Consider the following 15,586-nt stretch of genomic DNA (forward strand, 5'->3'; position numbering starts at 1 on the left):
TTATACTTTTTACTATTTGTGATTTCAGATTTTAACTTCATTTCAATGTAGTTTAACTTAATTTAAATGAATTTAGTTAATCTTGTTAATTTTATTACCTTTGTCTTAATTTTATTATTTATTCTGTTGTGTGTTTGCTTTTGCTTTGCACAATCTTGCAGTAGACCTGCTTTTTCATTTCACTGCACGTTGTACATGTATAACTGTGTGTGCGAGATGAATAAAACTCTTGAATCTTATATTTTGGGAGGAAATCAAAATACAGTAATCCCTCGCTATATCGCGCTTTGACTTTCGCGGTTTCGCTCTATCGCGGATTTTATATGAAAGCATAACTAAATATATAACGCTGGATTTTTCGCTGCTTCGCTGGTTCTCGGACAATGTGTCTTTTTACTTCCTGTACATGCTTCCTCAGTTGGTTTGCCCAGTTGATTTCATACAAGGGACGCTATTGGCGGATGACTGAGAAGCTAACCAATCAGAGCACGCAGTTAAGTTCCTGCTTGCTAAATGCAGTGTTAACCAGGAAGTCTCGTCTCGCTCATTCTGCATCAACGTGTTTCGCTGTGTAAAGAGTTGTGCTCTTTTGTGTTTATCTTTGTGCATAGTCAAGCCCTTCATTATGGCTCCAAAACGATCTGCTACTGCTTCAGGGGCCGTGCCCAAGCGCAAACGGAAGATGTTAACGATTGCCGAAAAGGTAAACGTTTTGGATTTGTTGAAGGCTATGATTCTTTTTATTTAAAAAGTAGGAAAGGAATATAAGATCTACGGCCGCAGTGTCCTTTTAACCAGGGTGCAAAACAAGTTGTAAGTGGATGTAATAAGGCAGTAGTCTGGATGGAATCTGCTTTAGGGATTTGGATTGAAGACTGCCAGAAGAGGAACAACGGCAGTGCTTCACAATCGCCTGAAGTGGCTCCTTTAAGGGCTGTAACGCTCTCCTTTGCAGTGCAGTAAAATAAAACTCATTGTTATCGGACAAGTCATCGTGTCATTGTTGGTGAGTAACCATAATTAATTTTCTACTTACAGTACTTAGTACATGTACGTACGTTTAGTGTCACTGTACACACACATTTACTGTATACTATTTTTGTTGCATTGTATGTATTTCTTGCTGGTGGCATGTCTATCGTAATGGCTGTAACATATGTGATGTCGGAGACACTCAATATCTTTAAAATAATATTTAGGTTTTACTGTATATAAACAGTGTTTTTATATACATAATTTCAATGAATCTTACCTAATATCTAAGAGAATACAAAGGGATTATGCTGTATAATATATAGAATATTTATAAACAGTGTGGGAGAGTTTATAAGGGCTTAAAATATATAAAAATAACCATACAAACATATGGTTTCTACTTCGCGGATTTTCACCTATCGCGGTTTGGGGTCTGGAACGCAACCCCCGTGATCGAGGAGGGATTACTGTATAAATTCAGTTCACGTGTGTGTTCACCCTGCGATGGACTGATGCCCTGTCCAGCTGTTGTTTCTGCTTTGCATCTTATGATTGCTGATATAAGCTCCAACTGCCCTACAAATCTGCTCTAGATAAGCGGGTTAGGAAAGTGAATGGATGTATGTTTATTTTTTATCTTCTGCATTAGTGTATCAGTAGAAAACATAAAGGTTCTAATTTCTAAACACTCATTTTCCAAGTAGTTAAACATTACAGATGAATATTAGTAATTTGGATATAGCGGGTTGGATAATGGATGGATGGATGTTAAATAAAGCAACATATTAGATAACTGATCACTTTTTGGATTAAAACTTGATTACTCTGTAGGTATACGGCTCAATGCATTATTAAACAAAGATAAACAAATACTTGTGATCAATGACATATTAAGTTGACTTAACTAAATTGTTTAACTGAGACAGAAGTGGGTATAGACGGAATTCGGTGAAGGGCAACCAAACTAAAAGACAAATGTGTGAAAGATGTGTCAGTTTAACCTCTGTATCATCAATTCTTAAGTCAGAGCAAGAATAAGAATTGCAACATGACACAAGATGGTCATTCTGAACCAGCAAAGTCTCTCCCATGTGGAAATTATGCAGCAGAAAGGAATTTGTAGATGTGTCATCCAAACTCTTGTAAAGAAAAACAGAGAAATGGAACAGAAATATGGTATAATGCCCTTTTGAAATCAGAAGTCATCTAAGTACTGCTATCAGATTTGAACTCACAGGAAGCACTGGAACTGAAGCGCACCACTCTACAGGGTGGATACGTCTTGTGAGTTTTCGTTGCTAAAAAGCAATTCCTCTGAAGTTGAGACAAAGCCACAAAGCACAAGGACTATGGTGCAGAACAGCAGCAGTAAGTGGTGTGAACTGATGAGTCAAAATTAGAAAGTTTTGTATCAGACAGATTCCATACAAATAGCTATCTTCAACAAAAATCATCAAATCTGTTTAGGATTATCAGGAGTGACAGAATCAATTGTGACAGCCAAAGTGTGCAGAAAAGTGGGGGCAAATATTCCAAGAAGCTTGAAAGAAACTACCAACATCACTTCTGTACCATTCTACAAAATTCACCTAAGGCTATGCCTAATAGTGTAAACATAACATTATTTATGTTTCTTTTACATTGAACCTGGGGAACTAATAACTGTAAAATAATTACCAGTACTTACTAGGATGCTGTCCAAATATGGTTGGTATAGGCCCAGATGGTACAGCAGGTCTCATCTGCTGAACATTTGAAAAAACATGAGGTGGCAGTGGGAAGCTTGGACCAATGGAACTCTTTAATGGGAAGTTTAAAAAAAAAAAGAAACAAAAGAGAGAGACAATTAAAAAAAGGCAAAATCTTTTACAAGGAACCAGATGTTTGATATGCTTCGATTGTATTTACCAGACGTTGCAGAGCAAATAAAGCAGCTTTTTCTTTTGCTTCGTTTTCAGAAAGGCACTGAGGTCCATGCACAAGTAAGCCGTTAGACAATTTTACCTGGCACACTGTCATTCCCTGCCACAAAATACAACAATTTAATTATCTAGAAGACAAACTAAATGATTAATCTAGGAACAAGTTAACAGAAAACTACTTCATAGTACAGCAGACAGGGTCATTTTTTCAAGAAAAGATTTCATACTTAATTTATTCATTCAAAAGCTTAAGGAATTAGAAATGACTTACTTGTGGAGTTTTAAGAAAGCCAAAGTCTGGGGGAGACAAGTTAAGCCCTGCACAAATACGAGACAGCTCTACTACTAAAGTTGATTGCAGAGGTCCTTGTTGCTGGTTGGACTTTTCAGCAGTGTGGTTTTGATGTAATAATTCAGACACCTGAGGCTTATTGATATGAGCAGCTAAACAGAAGCAGAACAGAGATATCAATGTGCAGGTTTTGTTGTTCAAATATTTAAAGTTTTAAAAAACATAATTCTTAACTATAATAATTAAAAACCTAGAAGTGTAATTTTCAATTTGTGAACTCTCATTCCACTTTTCTAGAAGTCCAAGTTAGAACAAAGCACAAAATGGATAACATACGAAAGGCAAAATGCCAGTTTACTAAAAACAGGACCATGGCATGAACTTTAAAATTAAAAAGCTGTCTGACAATATCTATTATGAAAATAAATACCAGTAACATTTTGTTTTTTTCTTACTAACACCTTGAAAACGTCCCTTTCATATTGTTTATCTATGTGATAACACTAAAAATGGTAAGTATGTGAATTACTGTGTTTGTAAATTACTGCTGTATGGTATAAAAATGATTGTGAATTTCCCCTTGAGATTAATAAATTATCTATCTATCTATCTATCTATATTGCTTTGTTCTTCAAGTTTTCAACTGTAAGCTAAATTTTAATAATCTTGCTCAAATGAACCAAGATGAACTGAATTTATAGGACTTAGTCATTGCTGGCATCCTTTTGTATTGTACTAGTAATTTAAGTATTTATTCCTATCATCTTATTTTTCAATTACTCTATTACTTAAGCACACATAAAAGAATGCGTTTTAGAATTTATGACCTGCAAATGGATGGCTGCCATAGAACTAGGAATTACCAAATTAGTTTACAGCTTGGGAAAGGAAAAAGTGTGAAGATACTTAAAAGATCCAACACTTTGATTAGAGTCATTCATCATCAGGACAGGATGGCCAATCAAATGTGTGCAATGTCACATATGCCAATCCCCAAATGTGCATTTTAAATTAAATATGGCTCATCTGATGGACCAAAGAGAAGGAAGAAGAAAGGCAACAAAATAAGGGCAACATCAAATCAAGAGACGTGAAATCATTTGATTTGGACGTCAGAAAACCTAACTGTAAACAAATCTCATCGCTAAACCAAAAGCAGCCCAGAACATTAACTCATTGACGCTTCTGATTTTCAGTAAGCTTTTCTAGCTTTTTAAATGTATTGAATACTAAACAAATTTTATAGAATATGTATATATTTTCATAACTAATTACATATTCTACAGTACACTAGCTAAAGTTGTACTTATAACACACACACACATTTCTTTATACCAAAATAAAACAAGATTAAGAATAAACTTAAACTGACACATTAAAAATTTTCAAGGCACTGCATTATCTGATTTTTTTCTTCATTAAGCAGAACTCTGAAGTTAAGATTTATGATTTTTACCTAGCTTCTTAGTGGATCTTCGTCTTGTTGGGTGACTAGTATTAGTAGAGGAAGAAGATGGTGCAGTTGGAGTAGTCTTGTCTTTATCCATCTGAGCAGAGCTAGATCCTTCGATCTTAAGCATTTCTTTAAGTACAAGTGTTCCTTGCTAGGATAAAAAAAAAATAAAGTCAATATTGATTAAGTGTTTCTTCTAAATTCACAGTTATATTACTACTGTCACTTTTGGCACAGACAAACCATTGCAAATGACTGTGGAGACAAAGGCTCTTTTGAGGATTCATCTTTGAACTGTGTAGAAGGTGAATCACTTGCATTTGAAATCTTCACACTGGCCATCAAGTCTTGAAATTCAGAAGATACCTTATGAATAGGAAAAGTCACAGTAAATTAAACACAAAGACATACATGTAAATATATTTTATATATATATATATATATATATATATATATATACACACACACAAACACACACACATATTGGGAAAAAGAAACATTTTTCCTTGATTGACTACTCTGCTCCACAGTTTAAAATCAAGCAATTCAGACATGATTAAGGTGCACATAGCAGATTTTAATTTAAGGGTGTTTGCATACATTACGGTCATACCATGTAGAAATGACAACACATTTAATAAATGGTCTCCCCATTTCAAGGTACTATAATATTCAGTACAACTGGCATAACAGGTGATAGTGATTACACTCGGTGTGTTTCATTGGTTCAGTAGTGCAGGCATAAGATACCTAGTCTTGCTTCTACCTAGAGACTACCCTCTGGAGTCTGTAGTTGCCACTGTTCAACATGAGGACAAGAGTTGTGCCAATGAAAGTCAAAGGAACCTTTTTGAGGCTGAAAAACAACAATACAACCACTAGAGACGCCTGGAAAAAAGGACTAGTAGGTCAAAGAAAACCTCCAAAGCTGATGACAGAACAATCCTCACTGTGAATCAATAGCACCAAATGCCTGTTTGACAGATCGGAAACCATCTTCAAAAGGCAGATGTCTATGTGTCAGAGACTACTATCTGCAGAAGACTTGCAAGATGCAAACCACTACTTAGCCACAAAAACAGATGGCCAGATTACAGTTTGTGAAAATTACTCAAAATAAGTACTACAGAATTCTGGAAAAAAAGTCTTGTGGACAGACAAGGCAAATATGAACCTGTATCAGATGGCAAAAACAAAGTGTGGAGATGGAAAGGATCTGCCCAAGGTCCAAAGCATACCACTGCATCTGTTAAACATGGTGGTTGGGGTGTTACGGCTTGGGCACGTGTGGCTACTACAGGTACTGGCACACTTATCTTTATTGAAGATGTAACTGTTGACTGCAGTGGCACAATGATTTCTGAGGTGTATAGAAACATCTTATATGCTCAAGTTCCAGTAAATGCCTCATCGGATGTCACTTCATTCTACAACAAGATAATCATCCCAAACACACCGAACACCAAACACAGGAATTTTTCAAAACTAAAAAGCAGAAAATTCTAAGCTAGTCACATGATTTAAATTAAATCTGAGTATGCCTTCCAAAAACTGAAAAGAAAACTTAAGGGGACAAGCCCCCAAAACAAGCAGGAGCTGAAGATGTCTTCACTAGAGGGTTGGCAGAGACACTAGCACGCACTTGGTGATGTCTATGAAGCAGTCACTGCATGCAAGGGATATGGACCAAGGTACTATATATGACTGGTTTAATATACTTGCCATCGCTATGTCCTTAACAGTAGTAACACATACATAAAATATTGCACTATGTCCATCGCCATTAAAAAAATAAACAACAACAAGAAGTAAAAAATTATACTTTCACAATAATTATTGGGTGTTTTAATTAAGAGTACATTTGCTAGCTATACAAATAAATCTAAGTCTAAAACATTCATATCTACAATGAAATGAATGCCCTTATTTATGTACGTGACTATACATAAACCTATAAACTTTTAAAATGTCATTGCTGTAAACAAGTATTTTCAAGTACTATGCCACCCTCAATATTCCTGAAACAGCCATTACTGGATAACAATGATGTTATTGCTTTGTTTATTAATAACCGTAAATTTTTTCTTAAAATTTAGATCACGGATAAAACAAGGTCTTTTTCAGGGATTTGTTTCCACATTTGTGTGCTTAGTATTGAGGTCCTATTTAGCAAATCACTTTTTTTATATAGTGTATTTCATAGGTTGGACTATAATAGGGTCTTTCCAGAGAACTTCATATTACTTTTTTTTTTTTTTTAAATGACAAAATAAAAAGTGGATACAGACAGCAAAATTAACAATACAGTGAAAGAGAATGATAATAAACAGTAAAAATGCTAAACTAATGCTTTTAATTCTATAATGTATAATAGTCTATAATGTAAAATAAAAAAACAGAAATAAACTGGGGAAAAAAAAAAAAAAAACACAAATACCTTTCCTGCAGATATCTGATCTGAGCCAGGGGTCTGAGATGTGGATATATCAGACACATCTTCACTTTTCTTTAGAAGGCGAATAGTTGGCTTCTCACTTACACATGGATTCTGAAAGCATTAATTTAGGCAAACACTGCATAAATATGATTAAAACTTGATTTTTTTTAACAGCATATTGTTTTCTAACATAATTATTATACCACAAACTAAAACATAAAATGTAACAAAACATAACACACCATTTCACTGTAAGTCACAATGGAATTAGCTTTACACTGCTTAAGTACTAATGTTAAAAATGTATCAGCACTTTTTCTTAACTCAAAATTTATATCATTAACAAAATATATTTGAAAATTACTCATTGAGCAAGCAGAAAATCTTTAACTGGTGAATGTTCTAAAATTCAAATTATTGCAGTTTCAAACAAAATGAAATTTAAAACAAATGGCTTAACAAAAACTGAATTAGACAGTAGGAGCAAACACTTGCTTGATCCTGAGCAATTACAATACAGTGCATCCGGAAAGTATTCACAGAGCATCACTTTTTCCACATTTTGTTATGTTACAGCCTTATTCCAAAATGGATTAAATTCATTTTTTTCCTCAGAATTCTACACACAACACCCCATTAATGACAACGTGAAAAAAAGTTTACTTGAGGTTTTTGCAAATTTATTAAAAATAAAACTGAGAAATCACCTGTACATAAGTACTCACAGTCTTTGCTCAATACTTTGTCGATGCATCTTTGGCAGCAATTACAGCCTCAAGTCTTTTTGAATATGATGCCACAAGCCTGGCACACCTATCCTTGGCCAGTTTCGCCCATTCCTCTTTGCAGCACCTCTCAAGCTCCATCAGGTTGGATGGGAAGCATTGGTGCACAGCCATTTTAAGATCTCTCCAGAGACGTTCAATTGGATTCAAGTCTGGGCTCTGGCTGGGCCACTCAAGGACATTCACAGAGTTGTCCTGAAGCCACTCCTTTGATATCTTGGCTGTGTGCTTAGGGTCGTTGTCCTGCTGAAAGATGAACCATCGCCCCAGTCTGAGGTCAAGAGCGCTCTGGAGCAGGTTTTCATCCAGGATGTCTCTGTACATTGCTGCAGTCATCTTTCCCTTTACCCCGACTAGTCTCCCAGTTCCTGCCGCTGAAAAACATCCCCACAGCATGATGCTGCCACCATCATGCTTCACTGTAGGGATCGTATTGGCCTGGTGATGAGCGGTGCCTGGTTTCCTCCAAACGTGACGCCTGGCATTCACACCAAAGAGTTCAATCTTTGTCTCATCAGACCAAAGAATTTTGTTTCTCATGGACTTAGAGTCCTTCAGGTGCCTTTTGGCAAACTCCAGGCGGGCTGCCATGTGCCTTTTACTAAGGAGTGATCTTGGAGCTGAAATTACTAAGCCCCATACACTCACCCCGCAGATGGCGTCTCAATCCGCTTCTATTAGCTGACGAGAATTGTACTGAATTTATATCCAAACAAATTGAATTCTTTCTAGAGACAAATACATCCCCTGAGATCTCTGCAGGAACACTCTGGGAAACTCTTAAGGCCTTCTTAAGAGGACAGATTATCTCATATCTTTCCCACAGAAATAAATCCGAAGCGAAGAAAGTAGCAGAGATAAAAAGCGAAATTACTAAAATAGATGAAGAACATGCCAGACTACCAAGCGAGACTCTACATAAGAGGAGGCAGGCTCTACATTCAGAATTAAACCTCTTGACAACTAAAGAAACCGAACAACTAATTTACAAATCCAGACATCATTATTATGAACATGGAGAGAAAGCTAATAAGCTTTTAGCGCAACAAATTCACAAGCAAGAAGTGCGCAACGCAATCTCGGTAATTACTAACACGAATGGAGATAAAATCATCGAACACAAAAATATAATGTACACTTTTAGAGACTACTATAAATCCCTATATACTACTGAGTTTAAAGAAGACAATATACAATCTAATGCATTTCTGGATAAATTACAGATACCACAAATTGACGCTATTAGTGTGGAGGAGCTCGATAAACCTCTGTCATTATCAGAATTACTGGATGCTATAAAGTCACCCAAGGTGGAAAAGCAGCAGGCCCTGATGGCTAACCTGCAGAGTTTTACAAGAAATTCTCCGCTCAGCTAGCTCCCTCCTATTAGCAACATTTACAGAAGCCAGAGATAACCAATCTCTTCCACAAACCTTTCGCCAAGCACTAATCACTGTCTTTCCAAAACAAAATAAGGACTTATTACAATGTGCATCATACAGACCAATTTCACTTCTGAATAACGACGTTAAAATACTCTCTAAAATCATAGCTAGAAGGATGGAGAAAGTGCTCCCTCAATAATATCACAAGACCAAACTGGATTTATTAGGGGCCGACACTTATCTTCAAATCTTCGACGCCTGTTTAATGTAATATACTCACCAACTAAATCAAACACCCCAGAAATATTATTATCATTGGATGCAGAAAAGCATTCGACATGATTGAATGGAAATACCTTTTACTATTTTGGAGAAGTTTGGGTTTGGCCCAACATTTGTGCATGGATTAAATTACTGTATACTAACCCAGAAGCTTCAGTTTGCATCAATAACATTTGCTCAGACTACTTTAAACTAGAACGTGGCACAAGACAAGGATGCCCTTTGTCACCACTGCTGTTTGCAATTGCCATTGAACCACTGGCAATACATTGTCGAAATACTGATCAGATAAAGGGGATTAGCAGAGAAGGACTGGAACAGAAAATCTCATTATATGCAGATGACATGGTACTGTATATATCGGATCCAGAAAATTCTGTGCCTGCAGTCTTAGCAGCACTCACAGAATTTCAAAAGCTCTCTGGTCTCAGAATTAATCTGAATAAAAGTGTACTCTTTCCGTGAATTCGCAAGCATATAATATTAGATTAGACACCCTTCCTTTTATCATTGCAGAACAGTTTAAATACCTCGGGGTAAACATCACAAGTAAACATAAAGCTCTTTATCAACAAAATTTCGTGCCTGCATGGAAAAAATTAAACAAGACTTGCATAGATGGTCAACCCTTCATCTCACACTAGCTGGAAGAATTAACACTGTTAAGATGAATATTCTTCCTAAGCTCCTTTTTATTTCAAAACATACCAATATACATTAATAAATCGTTCTTTAAGCAATTAGATTCAACAATAACCTCATTTATTTGGAATTCTAAACATCCACGCATCAAAAGAGCGACCCTACAAAGACAAAAGGCAGAAGGCGGCATGGCTCTACCTAACTTCCAGTTTTATTACTGGGCGCAAATATACAGTCGATAAGAACCTGGACACAAATAGAAGAACATACACAGGCATGGACCGCAATAGAAGTAAAATCCTGCAGTACTTCTTTGTATTCCTTGCTTTGTGCTCCAATAAACACACGCTATCGGCAATACACTAATAACCCAATTGTGCTCCACTCACTTAGAATCTGGAACCAATGTAGAAAGCATTTTAAGACGGAGAAGCTTCTTTCTGTGGCACCCCTGCAAAAGAACCACCTCTTTCAACCCTCACAAACATATGCAGTTTTAATATCTGGAAAAATTTGGAATTAACTTGCTTAGAGATCTTTATATAGACAACGTCTTTGCATCCTATGAACAATTACATTCCAAATTTAACATTCCAGCTACAAATTTCTTTCACTATCTTCAAATCAGGAACTTTGTTAAACAGAACCTTCCAGATTTTCCTCATCTTGCACCCTCATCCACGCTGGAAAAATTATTGCTCAATTTCAAGGAGTTAGACTCCATCTCTACAATATATAAAATCCTTTTACAATCCCTTCCTTTCAAAGATCCAAGAGGACACTGGGAAAATGACCTCTCAATTAATATATCAGAAAAGGGTGGAAAGTAGCAATGCAGAGAATTCACTCAAGCTCCATATGCAAAGCATACAATTATACAACTTAAAATTATATATCGAGCACATCTGTCTCGACTAAAACTCTCCAAAATGTTTCCAGGGCATGATCCAACCTGCGAACGTTGCAACCAAGCCCCAGCCTCACTAGGTCACATGTTCTGGGCCTGCTCCAAATTAACATTATTCTGGACAAAAATTTTTAATTACCTCTCAGACAGTCTTGGACTCACAATCCCTCCTAACCCATTAACAGCTGTGTTTGGGGTTCTTCCAGAGGGTCTTAAAGTGGAGAAAGACAAACAAATTGTGATTGCATTCACTACACTGTTGGCACGCAGACTTATTCTGATAAACTGGAAGAACCCAAACTCTCCTCTTTTAAGTCAGTGGGAAACTGATGTGTTATATTATTTAAAATTGGAAAAAATCAAATACTCAGTTAGAGGATCTGTGCAGACTTTTTTCAAAACATGGCAGGATCTAATCAGTAATATTTTGAAATGATTTTATAAAGCACAGAGAATTTGTTGATTTAGGTATTTTTAAAAGCCTTAAATTTTACACCGTTTGGCTTGCTCTCTCTCTCAAGGGTGGGGATCGATCTGTTCTTAGCATAATTCTTTTTTTTTTTGTAAAACTTGATTGCTATGTATTGATTGTAATAAAATTAATAAATAAATAAATAAAAAAAAAGAGTCCTTCAGGTGCCTTTTGGCAAACTCCAGGCGGGCTGCCATGTGCATTTTACTAAGGAGTGGCTTCCATCTGGCCACTCTACCATACAGGCCTGATTGGTGGATTGCTGCAGAGATGGTTGTCCTTCTGGAAGGTTCTCCTTTCTCCACAGGGGACCTCTAGAGCTCTGACAGAGTGATCATTGGGTTCTTGGTCACCTCCCTGACTAAGGCCCTTCTTCTCCGATCGCTCAGTTTAGATGGCTGACCAGTTCTAGGAAGAGTCCCGGTGGTTTCGAACTTCTTCCACTTACAGATGATGGAGGCCACTGTGCTCATTGGGACCTTCAAAGAAGCAGAAATTTTTCTATAGCCTTCCCCAGATTTGTGCCTCGAGACAATCCTGTCTCAGAGGTCTACAGACAATTCCTTTGACTTCATGCTTGATTTGTGCTCTCACATGAACTGTCAACATTGGGACCTTATATAGACAGGTGTGTGCCTTTCTAAATCATGTCCAATCAACTGAATTTACCACAGGTGGACTCCAATTAAGCTGCAGAAACATCTCAAGGATGATCAGGGGAAACAGGATGCACCTGAGCTCAATTTTGAGCTTCATGGCAAAGGCTGTGAATACTTATGTACATGTGCTTTTTCAGTTTTTTTAATTTTTAACAAATTTGCAAAAACCTCAAGTAAAAATTTTTCACGTTGTCATTATGGGGTGTTGTGTGTAGAATTCTGAGGAAAAAATTAATTTAATCCATTTTGGAATAAGGCTGCAACATAACAAAATGTGGAAAAAGTGATGCGCTGTGAATACTTTCTGGATGCACTGTATGTCACGAAAGAGCCTTATTAAATTATTACACACTTTTAAAGCTGTTCAATTCCCAAATGACTGGTAGTTGGTGGGGACAAATGTTCATCAATAGCAAGCAATTTAGTAATCATATTTCATTTAGCAGCATATCAATAATTCAATGCCATGTAGAATTAAAAGTTGTATTTAAATAAAATGTGCAAGGTTTTCTAATTATTAAAAAAACTAAATACTTTTCATACAGATTACAAAACCCAAAAATAAATAAATAAATAAATATAGAATACTGAAATTCAGGATTTCAAAAGGTGTCATACATAGTGTGAAAGTACTGATATGTAGCATGTGAATAAAAACTGCTTAATGTTTACGAAAAATTTAAATGATATATAGTACCTAAACCCCATCACCTTCTACCCCCTACACCCAATTACAATGCACTTTACAGAGAAAAGAAAAATAACATGGCCTTCTTGGTAAATTAAAGGTAAATTCTATACATCAAATTTACACAACTGAATCAAACCAAGAGTTTAACAAAGCAACTACTGACGCACCCAGGTAAGATGGGTTTTGGAACTCTTCCTCGCCAGTCCTCCTTGTTTTGTGCACTCCAATGACACACACAATCAAAACTTACAAATACAATAAGTGTTCCCAAACAGGTAGTAGCACCTTTATAACACAAGCATGGAAGCAGCAGTGAGCACATACAAGTAGAGAGAAAGCATACTTTAGTGATTCTGAGATAATGAAGTGTGTAGTATGGATACACTAAGAACAGAAGTGTCAGAAATTTCTTGCAATCAGGACATAATAGGGTGAGTACAATAAGCAATGTTTATCATCATATATAATATCTGTCAGTGACCTCTTGCTGCTTTAACTATTACAAGCATATATTGTGCCACTTGTACTGCATTGTCTGGTTACAGGCATATTGGTAGGCCTAGGGTACACAAAGCATTACATTGTTCAATGTTAAGTTTTTATAAAAGAAACTTATGCAAGTTATTTGAAATGATGTATTTAAATTTGGAAGGACTAAAAGTTCCCTCTCTCTCTTTGATCTTAGTTTTTTATTGCAGTTTTCATGTTATTTTAGAACTTTCTTTTTATATAGGGTAATTTGAATTCACAATTTCATATTCTAGTAACCTAATGTGACCACAGTTTCTGTAATTTTCAATGCATTTTAGTGGTGCGCAAGAGTGTCCTTCCAGTTCAGAGTATTTAGAATTCCTCAGCAAAGCAATGACCTCCGATCACTTTACATTTTTGCATTTGTTGTACGGGAGGTGACTGCATGTGAGAGTTAACTAAGAACTGTTGCATCAATGGGCCTTATCTAGCTGCAGAAAGTTCTCCACCACCACTGTTCAAATTCCTCTTTTCACTTTATTTCCTTTTACACACATTTGATTGAAATGGCAGAAAAACAAATGGAAAGAGGTAGAATGTCTGATTTATAACCAACTTCATGTCACTAGCGAGAGAGAGAGAATTATTGCACAGGGAGAGTGCAATGACATAAACAGATAGGCATCCTAGCAAACAGAAGAATGTGTGATGCACATTTAAAAAACCATCTTCCAAAGCCTAAACTCCTGGCACCTATACAAGCATTAAACATGGAATAAACTGTAGAGCCTTTCTGTCATACAGGCAGACATTCTAGAGGCACAGTGCAGTCCCAATTTTTGTGCAAATGTTTACACTTTTCTGATTCTTCACACAAAATATATACCAAACCTTCTTTTCTTTAGATGACATATAGTACATTACACTTACCTAAAAGTAATACAATTTTAAAAAGAAATAATTTTACATTAGAACTTTATAGCTTAATAAACAATGTGATAAAGGTATCCCGTTAATTTTTTTGTCAGTCCACTGTAAAGTACATGTGAGCAATTAGAACAAAAAAAAAAAAACAACTCAAGTGTACATGTAAACCAGCCAGCATGCTGAGGAAAAGTAGCTGAAAGATTCTATTTTCATTATAAAATAGGAAAAGAACAATCTTAATTACACTTAACATTACTTCCTCAAATGTACTTAATCCAATTCAGGTTTGTATGGCACTACAGCACTGAACACAAAATAGGAAACCACCTTTGGCAAAGCATCAGTCCATTGCAAGAACTACTCACACACATATCCACACCAGGCATATTTAGAACTGCATGTCAACCTAGCCAGAACATCTTTGGGGATGTGAAAAACCTAAGCAGCCTTGAAGAGAATGTGTCCTCAAACGATAACTAAATGTAGGATTCAAATCCACAATGCTGAATCTGTGAGGCTGCAGAGCTACCTACTATATCACTATGCTGCCCAATCTTAATCTGAGGACAAGGGAAAATGTGTCTCAATTAAGGGTCAGAAAATACTACATTCCTATCACTGGCCCAGTATAAGTGTTTGTAACTGATAATTTTTAAACCTTGACCAGAAATACTCCGGCATATAGCTGCTCTTCTATTATTGAAAAACTATAATAATAATAAAAATAATAATACATTTTTTTAATCGCCCTTCAGGATACCCAAAGATGCTGTGACACTAATTGGATTAACAGCATTTTAATGGTCAGTACTTCTCCATGCACAGGTTGATCTGAAGAATGTAGGATTAATATTATAATGAAATCTGTGGATGTGGTTGTCTGATACACGACACTGTATGCTTCTGAGGCATTCACCATTTCACATAGATGAAGATAAACATCTGTATGTTAATATTTTATAAAACATGTTAAAAGTATTTTAACTATTTCGAAATTCTTAGTTTGAATAAAACATACAATTTCTCTTTAGTTTATGTGTAAACTGTGTCAATGATTGTTCCTATGTGCATGCTTAAAACAACGCTAAGATTCATGCAAGTAAGCTACCACAGATATTACAGGTAAGTATGCAGGTAACACAACCTGCCAATTTAACAATAAAATTGCTGGGTGAAACAGGAAAAATGCTTCACGAACAAAGGTGATAACATATAACATTTTTAAGTTACAGTAGCTGTCTAAAAGCATCTGGAAATTGAATGCATTCTAACATACAAGAGTCAAG

At 36.0% G+C, this 15,586-nt stretch overlaps 1 protein-coding gene across 2 annotated transcripts in view; it reads right to left on the reverse strand.

The window, feature by feature from the left end:
• Positions 1-15,586, reverse strand: part of xrn1 (5'-3' exoribonuclease 1) — a 128,690-nt gene that overhangs the window by 15,900 nt on the left and 97,204 nt on the right. For both annotated transcript variants that reach the window (XM_039760378.1, XM_039760370.1), the window contains exons 36-41: positions 7,080-7,190; positions 4,886-5,008; positions 4,646-4,793; positions 3,169-3,341; positions 2,884-2,997; positions 2,663-2,774 (exon numbers count right to left, since the gene is read on the reverse strand). In XM_039760378.1, the coding sequence (XP_039616312.1) occupies positions 2,663-2,774; positions 2,884-2,997; positions 3,169-3,341; positions 4,646-4,793; positions 4,886-5,008; positions 7,080-7,190 (781 nt within the window). The remainder of the gene's footprint in view (positions 1-2,662; positions 2,775-2,883; positions 2,998-3,168; positions 3,342-4,645; positions 4,794-4,885; positions 5,009-7,079; positions 7,191-15,586) is intronic.

This window comes from Polypterus senegalus, chromosome 1 (genome assembly GCF_016835505.1).
Source record: "Polypterus senegalus isolate Bchr_013 chromosome 1, ASM1683550v1, whole genome shotgun sequence".
Taxonomy (NCBI): Eukaryota; Metazoa; Chordata; class Cladistia; order Polypteriformes; family Polypteridae; genus Polypterus; species Polypterus senegalus.